This window comes from Typopeltis vanoorti, chromosome 11 (assembly GCF_054136105.1).
Source record: "Typopeltis vanoorti isolate ZY-2024b chromosome 11, IOZ_Tvanoo_1.0, whole genome shotgun sequence".
Classification (NCBI taxonomy): domain Eukaryota; kingdom Metazoa; phylum Arthropoda; class Arachnida; order Uropygi; family Thelyphonidae; genus Typopeltis; species Typopeltis vanoorti.
In genome coordinates, this window is record NC_143559.1 from 136,915,267 (window position 1) to 136,927,891 (window position 12,625).

Below are 12,625 nucleotides of genomic sequence, written 5' to 3' on the forward strand. Positions count from 1 at the left end.
ATCTTAACAGCTGGAGATTGGAATTATATTGAAAACTCCACATCAAAGAAAACAGGAGGCCACCCCAGGAGTGGAAAAATGGGATATGAATAGTTAAAAATATGCCTCGACAATGTGCTCAACTAGTAGACATATGGAGGATTCACAATCCTAATCTCCAGGTTTACACGTACATGAATCAAGGTATTGGTACCCATCTTGATCATTATATCTCTTCTTCCTTTATAAATAGGAAAATTCAGATAAAACATCTTGACATCAAGATGTCAGATCATAATCCAGTTCTAGTTAAATTCTGCTGCATAGAACAAGTAGAGATCAGTTCTAGACCATAGACTTCCACCAAATTTTCTGTTGATCTTTTCAACCAAATTCCAGACTCTCTGTTCAAACTTGAATAATGTTACCTAGAACTGGGATATGTGGATAAAATTCAAACAAACAGTAAAACAGAATATTATTATTATTATTATTATTATTACTATTATTACGGGCAACTCCAGGGAGTCATTAGACTCATCGAGGGAGGCCCCAAATCATATTCATCACAACTATTTGACATTCATACAGTATCTATCATACCTCGCCTTAAACTCATTCACTGTCACGGCATCCACCACAGACTCAGGGAGCGCATTCCACTCATTCACTACTCTAAAAGTAAAGAACCCAGCTCTAACACCTTTACTAACCACACTTTTGCCCAGTTTCCATGGATGTCCCCTAGTCCTCCCACAACCAGCCCTGTTCTCAAAAATATCTTCTGAATTAATTTTATAGAAACCCTTCAGTAATTTGAATGTCTCAATCATATCTCCCCTCCTCTGCCTATCAACCAATTTTTGCAACCCACAAATCCTCAACCTGTTCTCATACGGTTCATTCCACAGACCTGCTATCATCTTGGTCACTCACCTCTGGATCCTCTCCACCTCCTCCCCATCAAGAAGAAACCTAGGTGACCAAATCTGCGCACAGTAGTCTAGATGGGGTCTTATCAAGGCTCGATAGAGAGGAACAATAACCTGCTTGTCAACGTATTCTTCAGCAACCAAGTGATTTGATGTGCTGTTTTGGTCACTTTTGCAATGTGTCCCCTAAATTTCAATTCCTTATCTACCAACACTCCTAAATCACGTGCCTCATCAATTTCCTGGAGCAGGGTTCCACCAATGCAGTAAACTGCCGCCAATCTTTTCACCCCAAAATGCATAACCTTACATTTTGCCACATTAAACTGACATCCATTCTCCTTAGCCCAGACCTCCAATCTATCGAAATCATCCTGCAAAATTTTGACGTCATCTGCATTCACTATTGCCCTACCCAACTTCGCATCATCTGCAAACAAATGAACTGTTCCTCTCAGATCATTTCCTATATCATTTATGAACAAATTAAACAGCAGTGGTCCAAGAACAGATCCTTGTGGCACACCACTAGTCACAGGCCGTCTTGTGGACTCTACTCCCGAGTAAACCACTCTCTGATATCTCTCCGTCAACCACCCTCCTATCCATCTCACCAACCCTATGTCCATTCCCATATGCTGCAATTTACTGATTAGAATTCCATGTGGAATCCTGTCAAAGGCCTTGGCAAGGTCTAGTAGAATCACCGTAAATCCATTACCCTTATCCAGTTGAGCCGTCACTGTGTTATAATACATGAGCAAGTTACTGAGGCATGACCTACCCTTCACAAAACCATGCTGTCCCTGATACAGTATCCCATTTTCTTCTATCCAATCTTGTATTTTCCTCTTGACTATTTTCTCTAAGACCTTTACAATGATTCCTGATATGCTAATCGGTCGGTAATTTACAACAGCAGTCTTGGAACCACCTTTATGCAGTGGAACTATTTTCCCCTCTTTCCACCAGCTCGGGACTAACCCAGACCCGAGACTCAAATTAAACAAAATGGTCAAGGGTACTGACAATTCTTTAGCTGCTTCTCGTACAACACGAGCTGGTATACCATCCAATCCCACAGATGTATTGACATTGAGGTTATGCAATAGACTACTCACCTCCACTTCATTAACCACAATTCCCGTATAATCTACTGGTTTATTCGTTTCTGCAATGTCACCACCTGGATGATATACTTTTGCAAAGTGCTCACTCAGTAACTCAACTATCTCAACTGATTCAGTTACCTCCCTACCATCGGCATTCTTTAAAATCAATCTGCCATGTACATTTTTCCTTTTACTTGCTACATATCTAAGAAACTGTTTAGGATTCTCTTTAGCCTGCATGGCCAATGTTCTTTCGTAATCCTTTTTTGCTTTTCTTACCACACTTGTCACCCTTCTGGCCTGCGCTTTATACCGTTCATGTGCCTGCCGGTCACCCTTCTCCTTAAATTCCCTCCATAGTTGTTTCTTTTTTTGCAACTCAAGCTTAATAGTGTTATTCATCCATTTAACCCCTACTTGATTTATTATTCGGAATCTAGGTATACAGTCAGCCATTGCTTCATGCAAGCACTTCTTAACTACCTCCCATGCACTATCAACTTCTAGTCCTTGCAGTTGTACATGCCATGGCACTGAACCAATCAAACTCCTAAGCTTGTCATACTTTCCAGCCCGATAATTCCACATGTACCCTGTCTTAATTGAAAATTCTACACCTTTAGCCACCTCCCAAGTTAAGACCCTATGATCACTCTCACCGATTGGTGGCAATGTGGTCATATTTGTTACAGCCAAATCCTCAGATGTAATTACTAGGTTAAGCACTCTCTGACCCCTAGTATTTTCCATTACATGCTGTCGCAGATAGTTATCCCTTAATAACCGCATAAAATCCAGTTCCTTCTCCTCTCCTCACTCCAATCAATGCGACCATAGTTGAAATCTCCCATAATAATCACCCTCCTTCCACCCATTTCTTCTATTTGCTTGTGCATACTGTCACCACCATCTTTTCCATCACCTGGTCTATAGCAGCACCCAATTGTATATTTAGTTCTGCTAGCCACAATCTCACACCAAATGGCCTCAAATGTGCTCTTTTCTCTATCCTGCAATTCAACTTCTATTCTCCTTGGCTGGAGCTCATCCGCTATCATCAACAATACTCCTCCCCCCATTTTATTCTCTCTGTCATTCCTGAATACACTATACCCATCACATTCAATCCCACTAGTTATATCATCTACAGTCAGCCATGTTTCACTAATACCTATAACCTGTGATCTGGAAGTGCCAACCATGGCCAAAAACTCTTCCTTCTTGTTCCTAATACTCCTAGTATTAGTGTACATGAATTTAAGACCCCCATTAGCCCCAACCCTACCTTGATGCGTTATATTAACTATCCCACTCTGATTTGTTGTCCTTATTTGCTCTGGCATATTATATTCATTCTTATATTCAACTGCCTCCATAAGGACTGTATCTCTACCCTCCCCCCCTAACAAATCTAGTTTCTCTGAATTTGCACATCCACTACATTCAGCAACACTTTCTCAAGTCTTCTTACACCGTAACCATTCAAATGCAAGCCATCCATCTTATATAGATCCTTTCGCCCATCAAACTCACTCCACACATCCACAAATTCCACACCACTCGTCATACATAACCCACGCATAAAGTCATTTGCAATTATAGCCCTCCTTTTAAACATTTCACTGTCATACCGTGGCAAAAGACTAATCATTCTAACTCTCTCACTCTTTTCTTTTGCTACCTCAAACAATTCATTCAGGTCTTCTATCATTTCCATTTTATCTCCTTTCAAATCATTCGTACCTGCCACAATAATCATTTCTTTCACCCTTTCCTTTTGCTCTCTAATAGACACAGTTACGTCCTTTATGGTCGCACCAGGTTGGTACGATTTTGTCAAATCCTCTACTAACACACCTCGTACTAACGAGTCTCCATACAGCACTCTATCCTTCATTTTGTTCATGTTCACATTCATACGTCTATTTTTCCTGTCATACCTTTTATTATTGGTTGGTTCATTCAGTCTACTTTTGTTCATGCACTCTAGCTGATTGAATGGGGAAAGGAACAGGCTTTCCACAAAAGGAAAATGCTGAAAGACCTGTATAAAGCGAGAAGCTGGTTCGTAGCAAATAATGCAGTGGTATAGAATGCAGCAACATCATTAGAAACGTTAACATAGAGATAGTAGTGGAAAGGCAAAAACAAGTAGAAGAAGAAAGAAATTTTAAAATAAGAATACAGTTGGCTTAGCAGATAGTCCTTCAGCTGCATTCTTCAATAGACAATTCACTAAATTCTGCAAAGAAAGGACTATCACTCAAATCTGCAATGAAGGCAAAGACATATCCAATACTTAAGGCATCCTTGACTCCTTTTAAAATCACTATAAAAATTTGAAGACAATGGTACTGTGGGAAATTATAACTCTTGGAACATTCATGACTTTCCTGTTCATATCCAAGATGGGTTTGACAGACCCATTATAGCATCTGAAGTTATCACACCCTATAAAGAATGCCAGACAAGAAAATCCCCAGGAACTGATGGTCTAGGGACAGAACTTTACTCCAAGGCCTGGGATTTTATTCTTTCCATTCTAGTTATACTGTTTAATCCTTTTTCTTGTCAGGACACATACCAAGTGAATTTGTAGCAACCATACCATCCTCATTCCAAAACCTAACAGAAAACATACTTTAATCAGCAGCTGGAGACTTATTTCTCTGATACTGACTATAAGATATTTTTCCACATTATCAACAACAGTTGCATACATCTGTGTGCAAAAAGCACACGGGTGTATTAAGTTCCAGGCAGAGCAGTAGAATTTAATCTGATTCTGCTACATGATCTACTCCGCTTAGTTAATACGAAAAAACAGGCAATGGCAGTGCTATCAGTAGACCTTACTCAAGCATTTGATAATGTCTGGCATCCCTTTCTGTTCTACTTCCTCCAGCAAACTGGTGTAGGTAAAAAGCTGCAATCTGTTATCAAAGGAGCCAGTTCAACTACGTGCCTCCTAGTTAATAGATTCCTGTCAGACTTGGTAAAAATTCGAAAAGGAGTCAAGCAAGGTTGCCCTCTTAGTCCATTGCTCTTTGCATTGTTCTTGAACCTTTCTTACTTACAGGAAGTAGACAATACACATGCTGTGTGAAGAATAACAGTTCCTTCAACTATGAAGAAAAAGAAGGTATTAGCATATGCTGATGTAGTGGGCACTTTGAAGGATAATGATTCCATATATATCTTTTTTGGTATTTTCAAAAAATTCAGCAAGAGCAGTGGATTAACTACTAATGCAGACAAGACAAAATGAAAAGTTTTTGGAAAGAGGGATTTTGGAGGCATTCTTTTTGGACTAACCCCTAAGAGAGAGAACCCCTCATTATATTTGGAATTCCCTTCTCCAGTTACCCAATATTACCAGTTCAAGAACTTTGAAACCTTAGAAGATCCTCAATCAAATTGAGGATCTTTAACATCAGAGATCCAATCTGTAACATCTGTTATCAATTGGAAACAGTGAAATGTGCATTCTACAGCTGCCCTTTGGCCCTGCATATTTGGAACAGATTATGTAATGTGTTTGGCATTTCATTACTTACAACAGAACAGGTTCTTTTATTGCAGTACCCATCACCTGCCAGCAATAGGAAAGAATTTTAATTTTTATAATTAATGAATTAAAATACCATTTATGGAAGGTTAGGAAGAAACAGATTTAAAAATCAGAAATTATGCCATACAATTCTTTATAATACTGTATTGTGGAAATTCTATTGTTCAGTCAGATGATTTTTGTATTTAGAAAGAAGCATTCTAGTAGGTATAAAATTTTTGGCTAGGTGGTGTAGACCACTCACATTATGTAATACTTACCAGGGAGATATAAAATTCTGTCTATTTTTACTATGAGATTTTTTTAAATGGTTCCATCCTCTTAGTTCAATATAGTCTTATGGTCAATTGCAGGGATGACTGGAAAGCAATCCTAGGTAGAGAAAGCCAACTCAAGGCAGTTAATTCAGGTAAAGCTAACCACCTGGGTATCAGCCATCTTTAGTTTCAATTGGTCTTTTGGTTGTTCATCTGCATGAGACTGGTAAAAGAGGAAAACATCATATAGCCTATGGCTATATGCTGATATAAAAAATCTGAAAAAATACTATCAAGCTCTTTTTACACCCCTATGATGAACACCCCTTTACTTGTTTCACCTCAATAAAGATCAAAATTATATTCATTTTATATATAATGAGTCTGCGAGGTTAGCCTAGTGGCTATGCACTTCACAACCATATGACTGAGGAAGGAGTGTCCTAGGTTCAATTCCTGTCAGAAACGTGAGGAGCTGAAGGATCTTCCTCAGCCATAGCCAAGTTAGCCGGTCTTGGGCATGGACAGTAGGGTTTTTCCTGCCGCAAGCAGGCAAACCGGCCTTGAAAACTCAACACTACACTACAGGATACAGGATACACAGGGGAGTAGGGCTGACCACCTTATCCTATGAATGGTTTGAGGTTCGATGATTAATAAATCCTCGACACTGCAAGGTAAAAGAGGGTAAAAAGATGAGATGATAAGATGATTATATACAATGCATTATATACATCTGAATTTGAAAGGAGTGTGCTTTGCATAATGGGATACTAAGGCAACTGATGTGAAGTCAAGTACCTTCATATACAAGTAGCCCAGTCATGAAGATACTTCACTTGTAAACTTTGTTTCCTTACATTTAGAAACAGGATTAAACCAAGAATATAATTTCTTGGCATCTTTAATTTATAGTATAACCAAGTGAAAAAAACTTTCAATATTCAGAACTGAGCCACACAACATGGGTTTCCATGGTAGTACTGCAATATGCAAGCCCTACATTAACCGAACAAACATGTGTGTCTTCACAGTGGGATTATGGAAGATTGGAAAGCCATGTTATGGAGTGATGAATCATTCTACACCCTCTACCGAGCAGATGGATGGATGTGAGTGTGGTGGATACCCAGTGAACATCTCTTATCAGAGTGTGTAACTCCAACTATGAAATTCGGAGATGGCGGTGTGATGGTATGGTCCAGTTTTTTCTGATCTGACTTTGGATCTCTGTTTGTGGTGCCACAAACATTGAACTCTGAGATGAATCTAAACATTTTGGACAATGCAATGCTTTCTGCTTTGTGGCATTTCTACAGAAATGACCATTGTCTCTTTTAGCAAGACAATGCACCATGTCATAAGGCTGCTGCTATAACAGCATGGTTTGTGGATATGACCATCAACACACTTAACTGGCCTCCACAGAGCCCTAATCTCAACCCTATTCAACATCTGTGGGATGAACTGAAGCATCGGGTGAGGTCAAAGAACATCTGTTCTTTGACCTCACCAATACAATTCCATGTAATGAGGTTACATGGAATTGGATTACATGCCTATAGGAAGAAGGTCCAAAATTCCAAATGGTCGCTATTGTACACTTGGAAATTATGCCTGCAGAATTGTTGCAGTCATCACAGTGAAAGGAGGTCCTACTTATTAAGGTGACACCATGGCTGTTTGTTCCTAATACTATGCATCTGTTGACTTCTTTCCAAGTTGTGTATATCAGGGTACTGAACAAACAAGGAAGGGCTGGTATATTCAGATTTAGCAGACTAAATCAACTAATCCAAAGACTAATTCAACCTGGTGACACCATCTGCTGTGGAGTGGCATCACCAAGTTGAACAAGGCCACCGCTCTTTTCCAGGTGTGAACAGTGAAAAGCCAGCTATTGGAACAAACCAACACAAGAGTTCAAGATATGACAAAGTGTCATTAGAAAATAGCTGACTAAAACACTATAAATAAATGGCCTAAATAGGATATTATATTGGGCAATAGTCTATATCTGAGACGTAAGTCAGCAGTTAAAATTGATAGAGGCAGATGGTTTGATATAAAATCGGACATGAGACACAAGTGCTCATTATTTCAAATGTTACTCATTATCTATATAAATCATATTATGAAGGAAATGTAAAAAAGTCATAATTTATAATTATGACTATTTGGCCTAAATACAACAAAAGACTATTCGCATTTAGGAATGAGCAAGCTAATTTGAGGTCATATGGTCACTTAAACTTAATGGGAGAGGAAAGGTTAGCAAAACAACTATTTTTTTGCCTTAGAAGACTGAAATATAAGATAAAATACTGGAGTTCTAACAGATATTATTATTATTACGGGCATCTCCATGGAGTCAGTAGTAAAAATTTGGGTCTCCTCATGGGAAACCCAAACTATCAAAACAATATCTATCATATCTCTTCTTGAATTCATTTACAGACAAAGAACTCACAACTGAGTCAGTCAATGCATTCCACTCATTCACCACCCTCCAGGCGAAAAATCTCGTTCTCACACCCTTGTTAACCACCCTTTTCCTTAATTTCCAGGGATGACCTCTTGTTCTTCCATCACTATCACACAGCTGAAACATTTCACCTGCATCAACCTTATAAAACCCTTTTAGTAATTTAAATGTTTCTATCATATCCCCTCTCTTCTGCCTATCAACCAACCTCTGCAATCCACAAGCTCTCAATCTATCAATGTAGAGAGCATTTTTTTACATCACTCACCAACTTAGTCACTCTCCTCTGAACCCCTTTCCACAATCTCCTCATCTCCAAGCAATCCAAGTGACCACACCTGAGCACAGTAATCCAAATGTGGAATTATCAATGCTTTATAAAAGGGAATAATAACCTCTTTATCTCTGGATGTTAGTGTGTTTCTTAATAACCAAGTAATCCTATATGCAATCTTGGACACCTTAGCAATGTGTCTCCTGAACTTCATATCCCTATCTACCAACACCCCCAAGTCCCTAGCCAGATTAATTTGGGGGAAAATTGTCAACAGGAAGTTAGTAATGATGAAACTTAATCATGTTGTGCTATCATAATATCCTATACGCTTCCTGAAGGTACAGATCAAGAATTTGATGATGGCATTACTAAACTTTGGTTCTTGCAAGCAGTATCACTAAGCCAAAAAAAATTGCACAGCTCCTCTGAGTGAATGTACATTCTTCCATCCACTTCTAATAGTCATAATTAGGCTATAAAAAATTATATTAATATTCATTAACTAATGAAAAGTTACTGTAATTAAGTGGAAAAATTCACAACAAAATGTAAAAATAAGAGTATGCGTGAATTTCTGTTGAAAATTACTAGTTTTAGAATAATACTCATTATCTTGAATTTCCAATAAAAATTCTATTCAGCTACTCTGAACCAAGTCAAAGATGCATAAGCACATACTTGCAATTCTGGTGAAGATTCCTCACTTGGAAGAGAGTCAATCAGTACATCAATATCTTTTGCAGTTCGTGCAATTAATGAAGCAAACAGCTGTGCATAATCTAAAAAAATAAAAATAAAGGAAAATAAGTGATATAAATGTGTCAACTATATACTTTAATATAGCAGTGCCCAACTTTTTTGGACCTCAAGTATCTCGATTAAAAATAAAACCTGGCATCCCAACTACCGATTTTCTTATTACAGGTTTTTTTTTATTTATTTTGTCAAACAATAAATAAATAGCACTATTTATAGATTTTTTTATAAACTATAAATAAATCTATAAATTAACACAATTAAAATGTATTAATTTATAGATTACATCTCTATTCACTATTGAGCCTAACACCTAAGAGAAAAATGGGGAACTGTCATGACCAAATTAAGTTTGCTTCTGTGAAACTTCATTAATGCTTGATATGACAGTTAAATAGCTGTCAACTGCAGGTGTTCTGGCTCATTTTGTGATCAGTATTATGCAGATGACAAAATCAACTTTCAAGGAAAGAAAAACACTGACACTTCTTATATGAGAATGGCTAACTTCAGATAAAGTCTTGATAAAAGTTCTTCACAAGAGGATTTGAAAACCAGGTCTTTTCAACCAAAGCATATTGTCAATACTAACAGAGATATAGATCCTCATTATATCTACTCTATAATATAAAATGATAAGGCTTTTTTTTGTAACATTTTTTGTCAAGTTATTTGAAACGTTTTGAAACTCAGGGGCTACCCTGAGTGTTGACTTCAAAATTCGAGTCACCAGAATTCAAAGAGAACCAGCCTATCAGTCCGGAACTCGGGGGGGGGGGGGGGGTTTGGAAGCTGTAGGCATCAGGGGGCAGAGCCCTCCTAGTATATATATACATATATTATTTATCGTAGTATTACACACACAGGGTGATTATAAATTACTGTCAGGGTTTCCTGGCCTATAATGTTCAAATTGGAAAGAATAAAACAAAACTGCTTACAGAATATGAAAGTGTAACTCAAAATGTTTTATTTGTTAATGTTGTACCCACTGCACCGATGCAGCAAAATATTCGTGAGTTCAATAAATATATTTTCCTCTCTTGGGACTGTTTATACCATGAAACATTATTATGAAGGAATCCTAGGGAGATATTTTGATAAATAGCCAATAGAAGAAAGAATGATTATATAAGGATGATACTGGTGTTGAATGGTGTTTATGAGAGTCACATTATGTGTTGGAGAAAAGTTTGTTGCTTTCTAAGTAGGGAAATCTGGCATTTATCATTTTCTCCAATATTTTACAAAGACAGCTGGTCAGAGCAATAGGTCAATAACTGTTTGCTTGTGTTGGATCCCTTTCCTGGTTTTGGAATGGCAATGACAACTGATTTTATTATTACTGGAAACTCTTCCTCTGTAAATATTCTGTTATATACTAAGAGAAGGTAATGAAAGGTGTTTTATCATCACATAATGGATATCATCATGTCTATTACATTGGGATGAGAGAGTAACAGTGCCCTTTTTTAGTTCCTCCTTAATGATTGGCTGATTGTAAGGATTCAGACCATTTGTAGAAAAGTTTAGTCACTGCTTCTCTTGTTATTCTTTGAATATTAAAAATTCAGGATGATATGAAGCTGCTGCTGAGATTCTAGCAAAATTTTTTACCAAAATGTCAGCACTGGTTTTGGATTCAGCAGCAACACATCCAGTATGATCCAGGTTAGACAAATGGTGTGTTCTATATCTACCTTTCATTTTCAAGATTTCATCCCATACAATTTTTGAACTTGTTTGATTAATAGATGTAGTAAACTGGATCTAAGATTGCTTTTGACTCTGACATCTAACATAACATGCTCTGGGATTCATTTGGTTCATTTAGAAACATGTATAAGAGATACTTTCTCAAACAAGAACATCTAGTTATAGACCTCTTTGACATGGGGATTTAATTGTAATGTAATATCCAGCTAAGTCTTCCAAGTTCAAGTGGGAAGAACATTATCTTGATCCTCTCATCCAGAAGAGGGCGTTCCTCGAAGCTCTGTCTTAAATGTGACACTATTTGTTATTAATTCAATCAATGAACAGCTTCTTCCCACACTGGCAATGCTCTTTATGTTGATGATTTCATGATTTATTATCATTTATAATATGAACAGGGATGGCTCATGCATAAGCACTGTGGAACTGCAGCACCCCTAATTTTTCTCGATATATAAATATATCTCTTAATTTATTTATATTTGCTTGTAATATTTAATTTTATCATCAACAATACTATACAATTCTCTTATTTTGTATAAAAAATAATAAAAATCCATCTTGTAGCACTTAGGAGGGCAAAGAACGCCAGCAGCACTGTGTTTACCACAGTGTCATATTGCTACGCATGCAAGCATGCGCACGTCATAGTGAGATGCGAGCTATTAGCATAATGGCATTATCCGTCGCACAGTTCCACTGTTGTTTGTATGCAGTTTGCACCAGTCGTAGAGTGTTAGTAGTGCTCATCGTGTTTACTCCGTCTCTTTAAATATTTGGACATTACAATTAAAGGATTTAACTGTAATGTCCAAAAATTGTAAATCCATTCCTTTAAATACAATTAAAGGAATGTATTTTATTTTTAAGTAATTTTGAATTATACTAAACTGTATAATTTTATCGATAATAAGCAATATTTTTTCATGAAACAAAACAAGAATATATTTTATTTTTAAATAATTTTTAATTATACCAAACTGTATAATTTTATCGATAATAAACGATATTTTTTCATGTTTAATATTTTTTAAAATTTTTACCATAATTTTGATATTTTATCCAAACACGTATACATTGTACTTACAGTGTGTATATTTATTATATATATATATATATAATAAATATACACACTGTAAGTACAGTGTATACGTGTATACACATACATTATATATATATATATATATATAATGTATGTATATTTCGAAAGTTGCAGCACCCCCCACAATTTCAAGCCACGAGCTGCCATTGAATATGAAGGTAATTATACAACAACTTCAACAATCCATCAAGCATGTCTCCTCGTGGGCTCGTAGTAATGGGTTCAGGTGTTCAGCAGAAAAAAGTGTACATGTAGACTTCTATCGAAAACATTTTGTTCACCCAGATACTGACAAGCATTATTCCAATAGCACCAGAGGCCAAGTTCTTAGGACTCATCTTTGACAAATAGCTTACATTTCTTATATAAATTTCTCAACTTAGAGAAAAGTTCAATTGAGCATTGAATATCTTACTTCGTTATCCTCTACAGTACTTT

The 12,625-nt window shown here is 36.9% G+C and overlaps 1 protein-coding gene across 1 annotated transcript in view; it reads right to left on the reverse strand.

The window, feature by feature from the left end:
- The window catches only part of MED21 (mediator complex subunit 21), a 115,604-nt gene that overhangs the window by 29,853 nt on the left and 73,126 nt on the right, over positions 1-12,625 (reverse strand). The window contains exon 3 of the mRNA XM_090400659.1: positions 9,292-9,392. Coding sequence (XP_090256785.1) covers positions 9,292-9,392 — 101 coding nt within the window. The remainder of the gene's footprint in view (positions 1-9,291; positions 9,393-12,625) is intronic.